Source organism: Hypanus sabinus, chromosome 19 (genome assembly GCF_030144855.1).
Source record: "Hypanus sabinus isolate sHypSab1 chromosome 19, sHypSab1.hap1, whole genome shotgun sequence".
Taxonomy (NCBI): Eukaryota; Metazoa; Chordata; class Chondrichthyes; order Myliobatiformes; family Dasyatidae; genus Hypanus; species Hypanus sabinus.
The window spans coordinates 15,557,523-15,577,305 of NC_082724.1; the positions used below are offsets into that span (position 1 = coordinate 15,557,523).

Consider the following 19,783-nt stretch of genomic DNA (forward strand, 5'->3'; position numbering starts at 1 on the left):
TCATTTTGTCATTGCAGAAAGTGGAGGGATATATCCTATCCATACCAATGCCCGGTCACCCTGTGAATTTTTCTGAGGTGACAATGCAACAGGCGCAAAATGATGTTGAGCAACTGGAGAAGCTCATCAGCTCACATGATGTCATTTTCCTGCTAATGGACACACGAGAGAGCCGCTGGCTTCCCACAGTCATCGCTGCCAGCCTGCGTAAGGTAATGGCTGTGCACTCATTCCACTGTCAAGGGCAAATCGACAGTTGGAGAAAGTCAGCAGTGGAAAGCTGATTTTTTTTTCCTTCGTGTTGCCACATGTCCCTTCTAATCGTCAGCTTTGCTTCTTAAGGAATAAAAAAAATGTAGCTGTCACCCTCAGCACAATTATTTGCTGCCCCGTGTACTGAAGTTGCTGACTGCAGGGATGTGAGGCTACGTGTCTGTGGTAACTTGCTTAAGGCCCCTTCTATGTTCTTGGAACCAGGGAAAGTGGCAGCCTCCAACTTGATGGCATGAACATCGATTTCTCCAACTTAAAGGAATTCCCCCCCCCCCCCCCCGCCTTTTATTCCCCACTCTGGCCTCTTCTCCTCACTTGCCTATAACTTAGCCCTGGTGCCCCTCTTCCTTCCCTTTCTCCCATGCCCCACTCACCTCTCCTACCAGATTCCCTCTTCTCCAGCTCTTTACCTTTTCCGATTATAAACGTCACAGCTTCTAACTTTATACTCCCTTCCCCACCCAGCTAGCTTCACCTGTCACCTTCTAGCTTGTCCTCCTTCATTTTCTGCCCCCACCATTTTCTTATCCTGGCATCTCTCCCTTCCTTTCCCATCCTGATGAAGGGTCTCAGCCCGAAACGTTGATTGCTTATTCATTTCCATAGATGCTGCCTGACCTGCTGAGTTCCTCCCACATTTTGTGTGTGTTGCTCTGGATTCCCAGCATCTGCAGGACTCGCGTGTTTATAAAGTGAGGTCTTCCTTCCCCAATTATTTTGTTATCTCATCCTATATTATCAGGGCTTTCCTTGCTTATTAATCATCGTTGCTGTTGTTCAGGTCATGTGTCCAGACATCCGTGTCTTTTGTAGCCATGTTGTAGTAGTGGCTACTCCAGCTATGGCATAATCCTTGTCAGAGCCATTATTTTGATCAAAGTTGAAGGTTCATTTTATTGTCAAAGTATACATATGCAGTACAACTCTGATATTTGTCTACCTTCTTCCAAAAACCTTGTGCATTTTAATCACATTTTAATTGTAACTCCTTTTCCCTAATGTGTCCTTGATCACTGATGTCCCGTAATGAACTGCTTATACTAGGCAAATCAGCTCTGCATTTCCATATAACATTTGAAGAGTTTATAATTTGAATTCGAGCTGCCGCTTGAGATGCAAGCACCATTCTCGGAAGTAAATCCATGTAATCTGATCAATAAAATTTAAAATCTACTGCATTAAATATGCAAATGTTTTCCATACCTGGTTCCCCAATAGGTAAAAGTCTCAATGAAATATTTATTTGTAAAGGAAGAATGAAAATGAAAGTTGGAATTAAATGCGAATGAAAAAAATCTAATTCTTTTTGTTTCTAGTTAGTTATTAATGCAGCCTTGGGATTCGATACATTTGTTGTGATGAGACACGGTCTGAAGAAGCCCAGGCAGGAATGTGGAGAACCCACTTCAGCTGCCACCGCTGTTCCTCCCTCAGTGATGGGCTCTTCGCTCTTCTCCAACATTCCTGGCCACAAGCTCGGCTGCTACTTCTGTAATGATGTGGTAGCACCTGGAGATGTGAGTAATACCTCTGTCATAGTTTGGTTTTTGGCTGGTTGTCCGTTGTGTCCGATGAGGACAATGAAACCTGTGTGGGAGAGTTTTTTTTAGTGGAAAAGCCGTTGCACTGGGGCAATTGCACTCTCTGAACCTCAGAAGTCTGACTCCAGTGGTGTGAACAAGCATCATAAACTGGGGTCTTCCTTGGCTACACCGGGTGACCATGATGTCCTCTGTGCCTTGTTGTGCTCCATGGAGCGTTGCAGTACCGCCTTCCTGGCTGTTGGATCTCACTGTAGGCCGCATCCTCCCAGTCGGCCGGAGCTGGCTTCACATGCTAGGCCAGGCATGTCCCTATCTCACCAGGGTATGAGGCTGCCGGCTACCCTCACCTAGTTAACGCCGGTTTATCGAAGCGAAGTACCAGGGTGCGGCTGCTGTTGCACGGAGCCACAGGTGAGAGCTGAGTGTCCGGTGGGGCCCAAAGGTGAGGAAATTACCTTGGAATGGACACAGCAAGCCCCTTCACCGGAGGTGCTACCCCTCCCTGTTATTGTAGAGAACAGAGGAAATTAGATTGAAAATGGGTCTGTTGTAATTTGAAACAAAAACGTTAAAAGCTGAACTATCGGGCAGGATCTGTAAAGAGGAATGGTGTGTCAGGCTGAAGATTCTTCATCAGACACTTGGGCTGTTTTTATGATTTTCATTCGAGCTGCGAGCGTCTAACTTTTTCAGACACTCTTTCACCTTCTTTATTTTATGATGCCAAAATAACTGAATTATAAAACTGTAAAATTAATCTAATTTTAAATTAATTTGATCCAGTAAGTAAACCTGATAAGTCCAGCCTCCTCACAATTGAACAACAAAAAAGCGAGGTTGTTGTAAAGATTCTGATTTGCATTTTAAGGAGAGTTTGTGATATAATTTTATTCCATAGATTTGTAGTTGCTAGTTGCCTCAGTCGTTGTACAACAAGGCCTTACCTAGTTTTTCATTGCGGGTGAGAGAAATTACAGAGCAGAAGCACATCAACTTATTCATTGTGCTTTTAGCAACTCAAGCATTCTGGGATTAGTTATTGCATAAGGCAGGGACTCACACTCTTTTTTTTTATGTAATGGACCAAAACCATTGAGTAAGGGGCCCATGGACCCCAAGATGGGGACCCTTGGCATAAAGACTTACCTTGCATCATTTTATGTTGTATGGCAGTTTGCTACTTTCAGATTTGTTACTTAATTTATGCCACTCTGGCGTAGTTATTTTGTCTTGCCATTTGAATTATGTTGGGAACCAGAGTAATGCACCTGAATAGAAATAGCCTTAAGTTCAGTTCTTCTTTGGTGTTTAAAATGTTTTGCTGCATGGAAGATAATTTGAAGTTCAGCATTACTGCAGATCACTAGAGTCTGCTGTCTATCAGTTTGACTACAGCCTGCTATCTATCAGTGTGATTAGATGATGGCTAAGAAGATGAGGATTTTGTTGAAATTGCAAGGGAAGCAGAATACACCAAAGTTCAAGGCCCAGAGGTATTAATATGCACAGAGTTTGCACTTTGATGTGGTGGGTAATGGGTGGTGGAGTACTGAAGCATTTATTTACTAAGGAGGTTCTGTGGATGAGAATGAGATTCCTGGGTGATATGTTACTCCTGGGTGCCAGGCTCCAGGACATCTCAAATTGAGTCTTCAGCATTCTTAAGTGAGAAGGTGAGCAGTCAGAGGTTGTGGTCCGTATAGGTACCAATGACATGGGTAGGATGAGGAACGAGGTTCTACAAAGTGAGTTCAGGGAATTAGGAAATTTAAAGGACAGTATCTCCAGAATTGTCATCGCAGGATTGCCAGCCATACTAAGTGCACCATTAATAGGAAGATTATACAGTTTAACAGGTGGCTAAGGAGTTGACGTAGGAGGAAGGACTTCAGATTTTTGCATCATTGTGGGCTCTCTTCCAGGGAAGTTGGGACTTGTAGAGAAGAGATGGTTTGCGCCTAAATTGGAGAGGGACTAATATCCCAGTGGGAAGATTTGCTAGCACTACACGGGGTTGGGGGGGGGGGGGGGGGTGAGGTTTAAACTAGATCTGCAGGGGAATGGGAACCAGAGTGTCAGAACAGATAGTGGGACTGACATTCTGAGTGTATATTTCAATGCAAGAAGTATTGTAGGAAAAGCAGATGAGTTTAGGACATGGATCAATACGTGGAATTATGATATTGTAGCCATTAGTGAGAACTGGCTGCAGAAGGGACAGGGACTAGCAGCTCAATATTTGAGGGTTCCGTTATTTTAGATTTGATAGAGCCTGGGGGGAGGGCAGTGGGATTAAAGGGGGAGAGATGGTGTTACTAATCAGGAAAAATGTCAACAGAATTGCAAGGGAATAGGAACCAGAGTACCAGAATAGTTAGTGGAGAGGTTGTGGAGGCAGATGTTGGTAAGACCTTAGACAAATTTAGTAATCAAAAGGTTGAGTATGGGTGTGACAAAATTGAAACAGGACTGAAAGTATTGTATCTGAATGCACACATTATAAGGAATATGGTAAATGAACTTGCAGCACAGTTACAGATCGGCAGGTATGTGTTGTAGGCATCATTGAATCATGGCTGAAAGAAGATCATAGCTGGAAGCTTAATTGCATTGAAAGAACAGGCAGGAAAGCAGAGGGGGCAGTGTTGCTCTGTTGGTAAAAAATGAAATCAAATCATTAGAAAGGGTTGACATAGGGTTGGAAGGTGTTGAACCATTGCAGATAGAGCGAAGGAATTGCAAGGGTAAAAATACCCTGATGTGAGTTGTATACAAAACCCTGCACAGTAGTTAGGATGTTGCCTACAAATGTGAGATAGGAAATGCATGCCACAAGGGCAATGTTACAATAATCATGAGGGACTTCACTATACAGGTAGATTGGGAAAATCAAGTTGGTCCTGGATTACAGGAGAAGAGAGATAGCTTTTTAGACCAGGAAGAAATGAAAGGGTTCACTATTTTCTAAATGGAGAGAAAATACAAAAAACCGAAATACAAAGGGACTTGGGAGTCCTTATGCAGGATCCCCTAAAGGTTAACTTGCAGATTGAGTCGGTGGTGAGGAAGGCAAATGCAATGTTAGCATTCGTTTCAAGAGGACTAGAATATAGAACATACAAAATTTTGAAAGGGATAGTTAAGATAGAAGTGGGAAAGTAGTTTCCATTGATAGGTGAGACTAGAACCAGGGGACATTGCCTCAAGATTCAGGGGAGAAGATTTAGAATGGAGATGAGGAGAAACTGTTTTTCGCAGAGAATGGTGAATCTGTGGAATTCTCTGCCCAGGGAAGCAGTTGAGGCTTCTTCACTAAATATATTTAAGATATAGTTAGGTAGATTTTTGCATAGTAGGGGAATTAAGGGTTATGGGAAGAAGGCAGGTAAATGGGGCTGAGTTTACGGACAGATCAGCCATGATCTTATTGAATGGCAGGGCAGGCTCGATGGCCTACTCCTGCTTCTATTTCTTATGTTCTTATAAATGCAAGGGTGTAATGTTGAGAGTTTATAAAACACAGATGATGCCTCACTTGGAGTATTATGAGCTGGTTTGATCTCCTTATCTTAGAAAGGATGTGCTGAAACTGGAGAGGGTTCAAAGGAGATTCATGAAAATAATTACAGGATTGAATGGCTTGTCATATGAACTGCATTTGATGGCTCTGGGCCTGTATTCACTAGAATTCAGAAGAATGAGGGGTGTCCTCATTGAAACCTATCAAATGGCGAAAGGCCTTGATAGAGTGGATGTGGAGAGGATGTTTCCTATGGTGGGAGAGTCTAACACTAGAGGACACAGCCTCAGAATAGAGGGGTGTCCTTTTAGAATGGAGATGAGGAGGAATTTCTTTAGCCAGAGAGTGATGAATCTATGGAATTCTTTGCCACAGGCAGCGGTGGAGGCCAAATCTTTATGTATACTTAAGGCAGAGATTGATAGCTTCTTGATTAGTCAGGGAATGAAGGGATGCGGAGAGAAGGCAGGTGATTGGGGCCGAGAGGAAAATTGGATCAGCCATGATGAAATGACGGAGCAAACTCGATGGGCTAAATGGCCTTATTCCGCTCCTATATCTTATGGTCATGTTCTTGTGGCAGTGCTCAATCAGGACGGAATGTAGAGCTTGTCTAGTGAGGCTTTATGGGTGGAACTGAGGAATAAGAAAGAGATGACCATATTAATGGGACAGTATTATAGACCACCCAACCATCTCTGGGGTTTAGAGGAAAGAATCTGTAGAGAGGTTGCAGACATTTGCAAGAAGCTTGAGGTTGTGGTAGTAGGTGATTTTGACTTTCCACATACTGACTCTGACTCCCATACTGTAAAAGGACTAGATGGGATAGATGTTGTCTAATGTGTTCAGGTAAGTTTCCTTGATCAGTATGTAGAAGTCCCAATGAGAGAGAGTGGACTACTTGATCTCCTATCAGGGAATGAGAATGATAAGTGACAGAAATTTGTGTAGGGTAACACTTTGCAACTCGTGAGCACAATGCCAATAATTTCAAGGTAATTATGGAAAAGGGTAGGTCTGGTTCTTGTGTTGAAATTCTAAATGGGAGAAAGGACAATTTTGATGGTATCAGAAAGGATCTGGCAAGAGTGGATTGGGACAGGTTGTTTTCTGCCAAGGGTGAAGTTTTGTGTATACAGTGATTGTATATGCCTGTCAGAATAAAAGGCAAGGGTAACAGGTTTAGGGAACCTTGGTTTTCAAGAGATATTAAAACCATGGCGAGTAAAAAGGAGGTGCATAGCAGGTATTGGCAGGTAGGAACAAATGAGGTACTTGAGAAGTATAAGAAATGTAAGTGGACACTTAAGAAAGAAATTAGGAGGGCGAAGAGAAGGTATGAGGTTTCTGTAGTGGACAAAGTGAAGAAGATCCTTAGATATGTAAAGAGAAAAAGGATAACAAGGTTCAAAGTTTCTTCTACTTTTAAGAAAAGCTCAAAGAATAAACCAGGGAATTATAGGCTGGTAAACCTGACATCAGTAGTGGAAAAGTTATTGGAAGGTACTCCAAGGAAATTAATATGTGAATATTTGGATAGACATGGATTGACTAGGGATAGTCAGCACAGCTTTGTCCGTAGTAGGTCGTGTCTAACCAATCTTATTGAGTTTTTCGAGGAAGTTACCGGGAAAGTTGATGAAAGCAAGGCAGTGGGTGTTGCCCACATGGACTTCATTAAGGCAATTGACAAGGTCCCACATGGGAGGTTGTTCAAGAAATTTCAGTCTCTTGGTGTTCAAGTTGAGGTAGTAAATTGGATTAGATATTGGCTTTGTGGGAGAAGCCACAGGGTGGTAGTAGATTGACTGGAGGTCTGTGACTAGTGGAGAGCTGCAGGAATTGGTGCTGGTTCCTTTGTTGTTTGTCATCTGATTATGTGGTTAACTGGATAAGCAAGTTTGTGGATCATACCATGATTGGGTGTGTAGTGGACAGTGAGGTAAACTATCAAAGATTGCAGCAGGAAAAATGGGCTGAGAGATGGCAGATGGAATTCAATGGCAGACAAGTGTGAGATGTTGCACCTTGGGAGGGCTAACCAACTTAGGTCTTACACAGTGAGTGGTAAGGCACTGAGGAGTTCAGTAGAACAAAGGGACCTGAGAATACAGGTCCATCCATAATTCATTGAAAGTGGCATCACAATTAGATAGGGTCATAAAGAAAGCTTTTGGCACATTGGCCTTCATAAATCAAAGTACAGAGTTCAGGAGTTGGGCTGTTATGTCGAAGTTGTATATGATGGTGGTGAAGGCCTAATTTGGAGTAATGTGTGCAGTTTTGGTCACCGACCTACAGGGAAGATGTAAATAAGATTGAAAGAAGACACAGAAAATTTACAAGGATGTTGCTAGGTCTGGAGGGTGAGTCAATAAGAAAAGATAGGTTGCAACTTTATTCTGTAGAATGTAGAAGATTGAGAGCAGATTTGATAGAGGTATGTTAAATTATGAGGGGTATAAACAGGGTAAATGCAAGCAGCCTTTTCCCACTGAGGACCTGGAGGTCATGGGTTAAGGGTGAAAGGTGAAATGTTTAAGGGGAACACGAGGGGAAACTTCTTCACCCAGAAGGTAGTTAGTGTGTGGAATGAGCTGCCAGCGCAAGTTATGGATGTGGCTTTAATTTCAACATTTAAGGGAAGTGTAGATGGGTACATGGCTGGGAGAGGTACGGAGGGCTATGGTTCTGGCAGAGGTCGATGGGACTAGGGAGTTTTAATGGTTTGGCACAGACTAAATGGGCCAACGTTCGTGTTTCTGTCCTGTAGTTTTCTATAACTGTACTCTATGGTGATTTCTGAATGGAAAACACATTTAGAGGTAAGCTTAGGGGCAGCTAATTTATTGACTCCCATCCATTCTTTTTACTTTTAGCTGTCAGGGCCACGTGGACCACTTGAGACATTATACAGGTTCATGCCCGTTGCTGCTTGAAATAAGCAGCAGGAAGTTTGGGATTTGAATTTTACCTCACGACCTGGACTTGGAACCATTTTATCCATTTTTCAATTTAATGGGCCACTGACGTTACAAGCTGTTGTGACTCCAGAGTGCTTATCATAGAGAAGGGTATCGGCTGGTGTCTGTTGACCCCCCCCTCCCCTCCATGTACAATTGGCCTGATCACTGAAGCAAGGCCACAGGGCAATAAGACCAGAAAAAAAGGAATGGTAGATGTGCTCTGCAAGTCTTTGTCGCTTCCCAGGAGTGAGCTGCATACAGCGGGTCAACTTGAAGCCCTTTGGAGAATGACATATGATGACCAAGTTAAAGAGTGTTTTGTTTCTCTTAACCATGGTGTAAAAATAAAAGCCTTGTTTCCATCCTAAAGCTATGTTGACTGGCAGGTATCTTGGCATTGTCATGATTCCTTTTATTTTCAATCAGTCAACTAGAGACCGCACTTTGGACCAGCAGTGTACTGTGAGTCGTCCTGGCTTGGCTATGATAGCTGGAGCGCTTGCTGTGGAGTTGATGGTTTCTATACTACAACATCCTGAAGGGTAAGCTGAAGTATTTGATGTTTAATTCCATTTTTAACAGGGTAACATTGTAACTGAAGAGTTTTAAGTGCCTAAAAGTTGTGTGTACTACTGCAACAGACAAAATATTCAACTGCATTAAATTGTGTTCATTTCAAGACAACTCAAAGAAATTGGTAGTTGTTTAGCAAAATGTTTTAAAGACCTATATAAAGGTACGTGACTGATGACTTTGTCGGACATTTCAAAGAGAGGCTTGAAGAAGGCAGCTTCAAACATGATATGTAAATTTGATCTCATCTAATCTCTTGCAAAAATTTAAATAATGGAGCAAATATTAAGTGTTTAATAGATTTGGAGAGAATTTAATTAAACTGGGTGTTTACAATTGGTTTACAGTTAGCTGAAGATCAATAAAATCCACCACATTAATAGTTCTTGTGTAGTTTTTTTAAAAATGTCTTTACATCCTTTGAATGATGTAGATTGAACTGCTTATCATGTCTGCACTAGTTTTCTGCATGTGAACTAACTTGATTAAACTAACACCTTTATACTCCTTATCTTTTTCTTAATATGAATGTTTTCAAAATTTCTAAGGACTTGCTTGAACTTTGATTTGCGGCAGATTTTTTTTCTACCATCTCTAATGCTTTTGATAAATGTCCTCCCCAAGTGTGGTCTTTTTCATTGTCTCAACAGCCTCTTGACATTGCCTATCATAAATTTACCTCATTGTACTCCATTTGACATAGTCCATCATAAATTTACTTCATTGTAGTCCATTTGACATAGTCCATCATAAATTTACTTCATTGTAGTCCATTTGACATAGTCCATCATAAATTATCTCATCATAGTTCATTTGACATAGTCCATCATAAATTTACCTCATTGTAGTCCATTTGACATAGTCCATCACAGATTTACTGCATCATAGTCAATTTGACATAGTCCATCACAAATTTACCTCATTATAGTCCATTTGACATGGTTGATTGCAGTAGTGATTTGGCATAGTTCATCACAAATTCACCTTATCATAGATTCCATATTCTCCAAGTTGTCAGGTCACCCCTCAATCTTCCGTCTAACAGAATAAAGCACCAGCTTCTCATGTTATTATTCATAGCTGTAATTCCTTGTATCCAGTGATACCCAAAATGGTCAAAACCTGTAGCATTGATACCTTATTTTTAAAGTTGGTTCCAAAGCTTGATCAGTTCTGCAGCTTCAAACTGTAACAAAAAGTTCACATTAGCTCAGAATTGGAATTAAGATGGACAGTGCAAAAAATGACCAGCAGGCCGGGCAGCATCTGTGGAAAGAAAAAACAGATACTGCAATATTCATTATTTGTTCAGTATTCACTGTCTTCACTCAGGGAGCAGGGTGGTGGCACTCTCTACCAAAGGAAATGTATGGCGCTCCTTCCTTCTGCTAGCCTGCAGGTAGTGGAGCATCTGTTCAGCCTTGCCACCAATCAGAGCCAATTGAAGCCACAGGAGCAGAGATGGATGGTCGTATAAGCAGTTAGTGCATTTCACAAGCCCTGGTTGCACACTTTACAAGTCCTGTTTATGCAACCACTGATGCCAGGCAGACAATCTCTGAAGAGTATTGATAATGGTTGAGATTTCTTGTTTTGTAAAGACACTGTCCAGAAGAAGGCAACACCAATTGTAAACCACTTCTGTAGAAAAATTTGCCGAGAACAATCATGGTCATTGAAAGATCATCACCGCACATCATACATACCGCTTACATCAATTAATGATGATGATGGGTTAGGAAAACTGTTGCTGACAGCCTATAATATAAACAGAAAATGCCAGAAACACCAAATGTTTTGCAGTGAATGTTGAATCTAGAAGTCTGCAATGTTGAAAGGAGTCGTACAGTTCCTTTTGTAATTTTGTAACTGCTGCTGTCAGTTTTATCATATAAAACAACCTTTCACTTTTCACTTTTCTGCTGAAAATTATTCCACGTGAAAAGACAGCCCTGTCTTCTCACCAAAGATGCTATCTACCTTACTTGGTACTTACAATATTTTCTACTAACTCCTGTCTTTAGCTTTTGCACAATTACTTATATTTTTATCAAGCATTCAATGGACAAAACAGCACAAGATGCCGCATAAGCTTCATCATAACCTATACAAAAAACATTCGATTATATGTTCAAAAGCTTGATTGAAAAGATGGCCTCCAGTGTCTTAAAAGAGTAAGTAAACATGCAGAAAGGTTTAAAGAAGGAATTCTAGCACTGAAGACCTGAACAGTGACATAATTAACAATAAATAAAATTTAGTGAATGATTTAAGAGGCTTGAATTGGAGAAGACCAAATACGTAGGCTATAAATGGGAGGTGGTTACAAAGGTAAGACTACATGGAGACATAGAGAAATTTGAAGACAAGGATAAGAAATAGTTACATTCAATTAGAGCATATTGTGGGCTGTTGCGACACTAACAGGAGAGAAAGCCTAATTGGAGGAACTCAGATGTCGAGTTCTGAGAATATTGGACATGGATACTTTCTAATGGTCAAGAAATAAGGAGAGGAACGGGAAGCTGGGGTTTGGAGCAATTTCAAAGATGGTTGATGTTTGAAGAGAGAGGAAACTAGCAATGAACTTTAAGGAGGAGAACAACAAAGATTAATTAATCTGAGGGCTAAAAATGCAATTGATTTGTCAACAGTTGGATTAAAAATTGAGTTATGGAGAAGAGAACAAGATGAGCTGGAGGAAACATGAGGTGTGATGGGACAGAATGAATTGAGTTTGGGGAGGGAGCTTTTTAGGGTATAAGTGCCAGAGAAGCCCGTACCTTAGAAGCGAAAGGGAAAGAGATAGGGGAGAGGGTTTTAAAGAGAAGGTTTGCAAGTTAAAAAGCAAGCCAAGGTTGTTTTTACATTCTGGGGTAATACTAGAGAATAGTTTTGGCCGATAAGACCAGGACTCTAGAGTAATTTGCAAATACTTAACAAGGTCCTGCCATATTTGGCAGTAGATAGCTTAAACAAATTCAAGTTTTAAAGGTTAAAGAATTGAAGGAGCGGTGATCAGGGCTGAATTGGGAATGCATTCATTATATGAGAGAGCATTATTATTTTAAAGGGAATTAGTGAGGCAAAAGTTGGAAGCAAGGATTTGGTTGATTGAGCAAATTAGTAGCTGCAGTGATTAATGATTGTGATGATGGGAGTATGGAGTAGTGATGTTAGGAGAAATGGTAAGTCAGATAGTTGGGGAATTTATATGGAGGGCAAAGTTAAAGTGAGAATGAGAAGGCATTTACTCCAAAAATATGATGGTGGAGTTTTTTTTTGAGAAATATATAGATTTATATGTTTTTTTTTTAAATCCTGCATTTGTTGTAACAAACCAGATTTAAGGTGAATTCTCTTACTAGTACCACTTGCCAGCTCTTTTTGAATTTTCAGTGGGTATGCGGTAGCTAGCAGCAGTGACGACCGACTGAATGAACCTCCAACATCTCTTGGGCTTGTCCCTCATCAGGTGAGTAATCTCACAGGCCCAGCTCTCTGTTGTAGTGTATCAGGAACAGGTGTTTCTTGCTAACTTGAAACTCAGTTGGACTTTTGGAAATTTCCTGGAACTTATTTTCGAGGTGCCTTAATTTTTTTAGGGGAATAATCAGAAAACGTTCATCCAATAACGTTCTGTGATTTCAATCTCAGTGCTAAACACAATTACCTGAACTTGCTTAGGAAGCAGAATAGTCTTTTGAACCTATTCTGCCCCTCAGTTAGGTCATGGCTGCTCTGCATGATAATCTATTGGTCTTGATCATAATTCTAATGCTACTTTCATTAAAAATCTGCGAAAATTGTCCTTGAAAATATAAAACTTTAAATATTCAGTGGGTGCAGTAACGAAAGCATTTTGATGTGGGTATTTTCCAAGAGTTTTTAGAAAGGTGGCTCTCAATTGTACCCACAGACATGTATAATTGTGTCCCCTTGTTCTGGATCTCACTCTCCAGAGGAAATTCCAAGTGTGGACTAAATTTCAGTGCCCACATCTAACCTAAGCTGCCCTGAAAGGTTTTTATCAAGGTTGAGGAGAACAGAAACATCACATCCTTCCATTTCTATCACATCCACCTGGGATAAAGTCCAACATTCCATCAACATGCGTAGGCACTGAACTCTGTGCCCTCCACTGTAGCCGCTCATCATTCATCACGAGGAAAGTGTTACCATCTGTCCTTTCTCAGATTAAAGGGATGACCTTGTGGTCTCCTAGACTGAGCATGATCTGCCAATGTTCAGCCTGTTCATCGAATCTGTTTTGACCCTTATTTTGTTTTCTGTTTCCGTCTCCTCATGACTTAGTATCACGTGGCAACTTGGATCCACAGTTCTAAACCTTGAAATAGGTGATGAAAATTTGATTGCTGATTCAGTTTCCCAAGGGAATGTCACATCCCATTTTTCCACTTGAGAACAGGGTGTTTTCCTTTCTTAGAGACTCCCTCTTCCCAACAAATTCCAGCATTGGCGCTCCGATGTCCTTTCATTATTGTATCATTCTTGTCTGAACTTTATCAGATTTCTTCTTGAAATCCATGAGACAGCACCCATAGACTTTGCACTTTGTTAATTCTGCACTAAAGTTCAAAAAAATCAGAGTAGACGGGCATGCTTTGCTTTCCACAAAGTGCTTGCTGACTCGCTGTTCAGCTTGTACGTATTCAACTGTCAGTCACACCATCCAAAGATAAATTCCAGTCACATTCCCACATCAAATGTTAAACTGATGGGCGAGTAATAAATTAAATCATTCCACGTTTTCAATTTGTGTTTGTGCAGATAGTTTTAGATTCTGAAATATTTTTGATTATTTGTTCAAACGGTTTAATATTCCATGGAAGATATTAGCACCCAATTTTTTGGTCTCCTTTCCTCCTCCCTTTGTATTTGATTTATTTATCTAAGGTTGCATTTAATTCTCCAATTCTTTTTTTTCCATCCCACTTCTGGGAACCTTGCTTCCGGAAAGATGTCAAAGCCACAGAGAGGATATGGAGGGGATGCCAGGGATGAGGAAAGATTATTGAAAATGCAATTTGTGTCCAGAGGGACTTCACTGAGGCATGTGGCCCTGTGATATAATTGGCATGTATTCCTGGCACACTGCTTGCCAATCAACTAATTTATGCTTGGAATAATCCTATACTTAGCATATGAATGCAATAGCAAGAAGCATTATATAGAGATTTTAACAAAGGGGGAGAAAAAACAGATGTGTAGTGTGGTTTTTTAAAAGAAGCTTTATGTAATGAACTATTTGTTTAATTTCTTTCTCCAAGCAGTAAATTATCTCGGCCAAGAACTATGATGAATGGGCTGGCTTCTGTCAATCAAACTCTGCAACCTGCTACAACCTAGGGCGTACATCTTATAAATAATATAATTATAGACATCTACCCAGCTCCCACTGTTCTGCTGTAGTGATTCAGACCATTTTGGCACTGGATTGAAGCTCTTTGATCCTTGTGAATAGATCCAAAAATCCATGAAAAAACAACTAATTTGCAGATAAAATAAATCTATACTTTTCTACTGATATTCTTAAATAATAGTCTTTCCTACTCTCTTTATATTTGATGAATATTTATTGATGATTTTAGGTCATTTTAAATTCCCTCAGCGCCAGAGGTATTTTGCCATTGTAGCAGAGAATCTTTACCTCTCATTCAGTTAAGTGTTTAAGCACTGTAAATGTGGAAAATGTTTCAAAGAATAAATTGGGAGTTAGCATCTCTGATGGAGTAGGAAACTCTTAACTCTAGGTGGTGCCACAATCAAGCAAATGTGTTTGCTGCCACTAAGAGTGCAGCATGTTGGAGCATAAGAAAGTGGATTAATTAACTTGAAACACTTATTGGATTTGAAGCTAGTGAGGCAGATTTATTTATAGGATTCAGGGTTTTGTATCTGGAGAGAATATTAAAGCAAAAATGTGATACACCTGCACAGCATGGTAATGAGGCTAAAACTAGTACGTGTGTAGTCTGGAGTGCAGTATTAGAAGATGATAAATGCTGTAGAAGATGTACAATTTTAGATTCTTGACATCATGAGGGATGTAGATAGCAACGTAGAGGCAGTTTCCCTTTGGTAGAGGTGTCTAAAGTGAGGCTTCTGAGGTAGATTGAATGTGCAAGGAAGTTGATGTATAAGAATTTGTAGATTCTTCACATTAAGAGTATTTATTTAGTGGTGTAGTGCGGAGTAGGCCCTTTGAACGACAATGACCCAGCAACCTCTGACAACTCCTATTAACCCTAACCTAATCAAGAGCCAATTTACAATGTGCAATTAACCGCTACCTTTTTAGACTGTGGGAGGAAACCAGAGCACCCGGGCCAATCTCAGACATTCCACAGAGAGGACGTACAGAGACTTCCTACAGATGGCACCAGAATTGAACTCCGACCTCCAGCCCTAGCTGTAATAGCGTCATGCTAACCGCTGCACTACCATGGCAGTGATTGATGCGTGGTATGAGCTGTCAGGGGGAAGTGGCAGAGGCCAGACAGGTGACCACCTTTAAAAGGCATCTCGTCAAATGAACAGAGATAATGGAATTAATGCAGGCGAATGGGCTTACATTGCGTAACCATGTGGCCAGGAGAAAGGAGGCCAAAGGGCCTGCTTCTATGCTTACAACATCCTGACTATTAAAGTTACAGTTTGAAGGAGAATTGAGAGTTTATTCATAAGATTGTGAAAACAATGTTGAGCAAAATTATTCCGCTTTCACTGATTAGGTAAATATTAAAAATAAATTGCATTTATATGTTTCCTTGCATAGAGTCCTCATGCAGGACTCCCTAAATTTGCAGGTTGGGGCAGTGGTGAGGAAGGCAAATGTAATGTTAGCATTTGTTTCAAGAGGATTAGAATGAAAGCAAGGATGTAATGCTGAGAATTTTAAAAGTACCGTGGAGGCCTCACTAGGAGTTTTGAGAGTGGTTTTGGTCCCCTTATCTAAGAAAGGATGTGCTGACATTAGGGAGGGTTCAAAGGAGGTTCACAAAAATGACTCTGGGATTGAGGGACTTGTCATATGAAAAGCCCTGGGCCTCTACTCACTGGAATTCAAAAGAGTGAGGGGTGAGACCTCCTAGAAACTTATGGACTGTTGAAAGGCCTTGACAGAGTGGATATGGAGGAGGCGTTTCTTACAGTGGGGAAGCCTAAGACCAGAGGGCACAGTCTTAGAATAGAGAGGCATCATTTTAGGATGGAGATGAGGAGGAATTTCTTTAGCCAGAGAATGGCAAATCTATTGAATTTGTTGCCACAGGTGGCTGTGGAGGCCAAATCATTGGGTATATTTGAGGCAGTGTTTGATGGATTCTTGATTAGTCAGGGCATGAAGGGATACGGGAGAAGGCAGGAAATTGAGGCTGAGAGGGAAGATGGATCCGCCATGATGAAATGGCGAAGCAGACTCGATGGGCCTAATTCTTCTCTGTATCTTATGGTCTCATAATCTTATAAATGAAGATTTCTTGAAAAGTGACTGCTCTTGGAGCAAAACAAATGCGTCTTCACAAGCAAGTGCTAGTGACCAGGTAATCTGTTTTAGTCATGTTAAGTCAGAGGTAAATTGTAACAAGGGCAAATTATGTTTTCCATCTCTTCGAAATAGTACGATGGGATGTTTAGCATTATCCTAGAGTGTAGACAGGCCTTGCTAAGGTCTTATTTGAAAGGTGGAATCTCTGATATTACTTCAGTACCTGAATGTGACTGGAACTTAGTGTATTCTGACTCAACAACAAGAGGGTTACTAGTTGAGTGATAGGTGCCATTTTTGTAATAATAATTTAAAGATTTAAATACTTTATTTTAGAAGAAGGAATATTAAAGGATGTGGAGACCAAGGAGAAGAGGGTGTGTGATACAAATGAAGCAAAATACCCACCCTGGCCTTGTGAATCTCTCTGACAGACGTGCCGTTGGCAACAGAGATAAGTAATACCAGCCAGCCAATCTTTACCACAGCACCTAATGATATCGCCCCTCTCTTCCAGATCCGTGGCTTTTTGTCAAGGTTTGACAATGTCCTTCCAGCAAGTCTGGCGTTTGATAAGTGCACAGCATGCTCGTCAGTGGTAAGTGCTTTCTTTTCCAAGCTTATGGAAAATATCCAAAGCTGAATTTACAGTCCGAAAGCAGGTGTTGGAACCCCAAAATTAAAAGCCAGGAAATGTTAGAGATGTTCAACAAACTGGCTAGCATCTGAGGAGACAAAACAGCAGAGTTAATGGTCTTGATATCTGTGCTAGGGTAGAACGGGACATATGCCAAAAACCAATGTGCTATAGGAAGCAGAGAAGGATATGAATGCTAATGATAAAACAAAGGCCAAGACCTGTTTGTGCTGACCAAGAGGGAGGGGTAGAAGTTAATGCCTGTATAACTATAACACCTTATTCTGCATTCTGTCATTGTTTTCCCTTGTGCTATTCAGTCATAATGAAATTATCTCTGGGTGACACATAAAACAAAGTTTTTCACTGCACCCTGATACATCTGATAATAATAAACTTCTGCCCAGAAGAAGGCAATGGCAAACCAATTCTCTAGAAAAATTTGCCAAGAACAATCCTGGTCGAGACCATGATCACCCACACCACAACACATAATGAATGAATGAACCTGAGAGCAAAAACTTAGAGTTAATACTCTTTATTCCAGGCAACATACTGGGGAACCTTTTCTGAGCACCCTCAAAAAAGCCTTCACATCCTTCCCTTTGTGTCACAATGAGAACTGCGCACAATGCTCCAAACGTGGCCGATCCAAAGTTTTATACAGATGTATCATGACTTCCTGACATTTATACTCAACACCCCAACTGACAAAGTCAAGTTCGCTGTACACCACTGTTACCACTCTGTCTGTTTGTGTTGCCACCTTCAAGCAGCCATGCACTTGTACTCCAACCCTCCGCTCATCATTGCTCTTAAGAGTTCTGCCACTTAATGTATACTTTAATCTTGCGTTTGACCTCCCAAAGTGTAACATTTCAGACCTGTCTAGATTAATCTGTTCCCCACTCTGGCTTGGCCTCTTATCTCTTCTCACCTGCGTATCATTACCCCCGGATCCCATCCTCCTTTCTTTTCTCTGATGGTCCGCTCTATTCTCCTATCAGATTCCTTCTTCTCCGTCCTTAGCCTTTTCTACCCACCTTTTCTATCACCACCTAGCTAACTTTCTTCTCCTTCCCCCATCTCTTTGTTCTGGCATGTTCCCCCTTCCTTCTCAGTCCTCAAGAAGGTTCTCAGCCGGAACTGTGGACTGTTTGTTTATTTCCATTGATGCAGCCTGGCCTGCTGAGTTCCTCCAGCATTTTGTGTGTGTTGCTTTGGATTTCCAACATCTGCAGATTTTTTTTTTGTGTTTTATCTCCATATGCCATTTCTCTGACCACATTTCCAATAGGTCTATATCTTGCTGGATCTTTTGACAACCGTCCTCACTATTTGGACCTCCACCAGCTTTTGTGTCACCTGCAAACTTGCTAATCTGCTCACTTACATTTACATCCAAGTCATTTATTGAGATTCCAGCACTGACCCTTGTGGAACACCACGGCTCACAGACATTTTCATCAAGTGGAGTCAACAGAAGTATTGGCAACCAAGAATGCAATGAAAGCATCAAACCCATTTATAACAATGTCACAGAACTTCAAACTCTCCCCATTCACCCTCCAAACAGAAATCAGTTTATCACAGGATGAGGGAATCTCGAGAGATTCCTGCATTTCAGACAGGTTATGCTGGGCTTAGTAACTTGTCCACATTCAGAACTTGTGCTTATTGACTACAATTCATAGCACCTCTCTCTGCTATCATCTCAAAACCATCATACTAAAATCGCCATATCTGACTTTAAATCTGTTTTCTACTAAGCAGAGCATTTAGCTTCCAAGCCTTTGGAGCAATTCAATAGAAGTTCACCAGATCTGGACTTGAGCAAGTGTCATTAGATTTGCAATTCTATTAGAGGCACAGAACTATCTGGTAACTATTATAAATTGGCATGGCACACAATGCCAAGTTGAGAAAGTTCCAGAAACCGAGTCTATCTAAGTTTTGTAATGTGTGTTGGGATAAATGTCAAAATGAGGCACAGTCCATGCCTCAGAATTGCTAAGTCCACATTATTTATGTTATCTGCAATTTCAGAAAGTGGTTCTGTCCAGAGTATTAATTTTGATCCTTAAATTTGAGATCGCAGAGTTAAGCCCATTTAAAAAACACACCTAATCAATCAAAGTGAAGATAAGTGTATGGAATTAGATCTATTTGCACAATCTAATGCTGATTTTATTCACTGACAAATTTGATTGAAGTCAATAAGGCCACATCTATCTTGCTAATTATATATCTATATTAAATCTGTGATATGTATCATTTGTATTTAAATGCCATTCTTTCATTATGTTCTTATAGTTGAATTCTGTATTCTTGTAGGTAAATTAGGTTTTTTTTGTGCTGGAGGGATTGAGGGTTGATATTCTTGTTGCTGATTTTTTCGAGTGTGGGAGTTGATCATGTTGTCATTCTTGGTCCCATTTGGTGTGATTTGTCACTTTTTATTGTGTGGGGTGCAGTTGGGGTTTGAAGTTCTTGTCATTTCCTCAGTGTGTTTTTTTTTGGAGAGGAGGGGCTTGATGTTTTTCTTTGAATTACTTCCATGGTTTTTTTTTGTTTTGTGGCTACCTGGAGAAGACAAATCTCAGAGATGTATACTGCACACATACTTTGATGATAAATGAACCTTTGAACCTTTAATATCTAATCAGGAAAATTGCCCATGAAAATTAGTTTGTAAAGGGGGGGGTTGAAAGTGGTCACAATTGTGAATCTCAACAATGGGGGTCTGCATATCAACTA

General features: G+C 40.7%; 1 protein-coding gene across 2 annotated transcripts in view; it reads left to right on the plus strand.

Annotated features, from left to right (window-relative positions):
- atg7 (ATG7 autophagy related 7 homolog (S. cerevisiae)) overlaps window positions 1–19,783 on the plus strand; it is a 184,153-nt gene that overhangs the window by 80,740 nt on the left and 83,630 nt on the right. For both annotated transcript variants that reach the window (XM_059944062.1, XM_059944063.1), the window contains exons 12-16: window positions 18–212; window positions 1,590–1,790; window positions 8,733–8,848; window positions 12,279–12,354; window positions 16,907–16,987. In XM_059944062.1, the coding sequence (XP_059800045.1) occupies window positions 18–212; window positions 1,590–1,790; window positions 8,733–8,848; window positions 12,279–12,354; window positions 16,907–16,987 (669 nt within the window). The remainder of the gene's footprint in view (window positions 1–17; window positions 213–1,589; window positions 1,791–8,732; window positions 8,849–12,278; window positions 12,355–16,906; window positions 16,988–19,783) is intronic.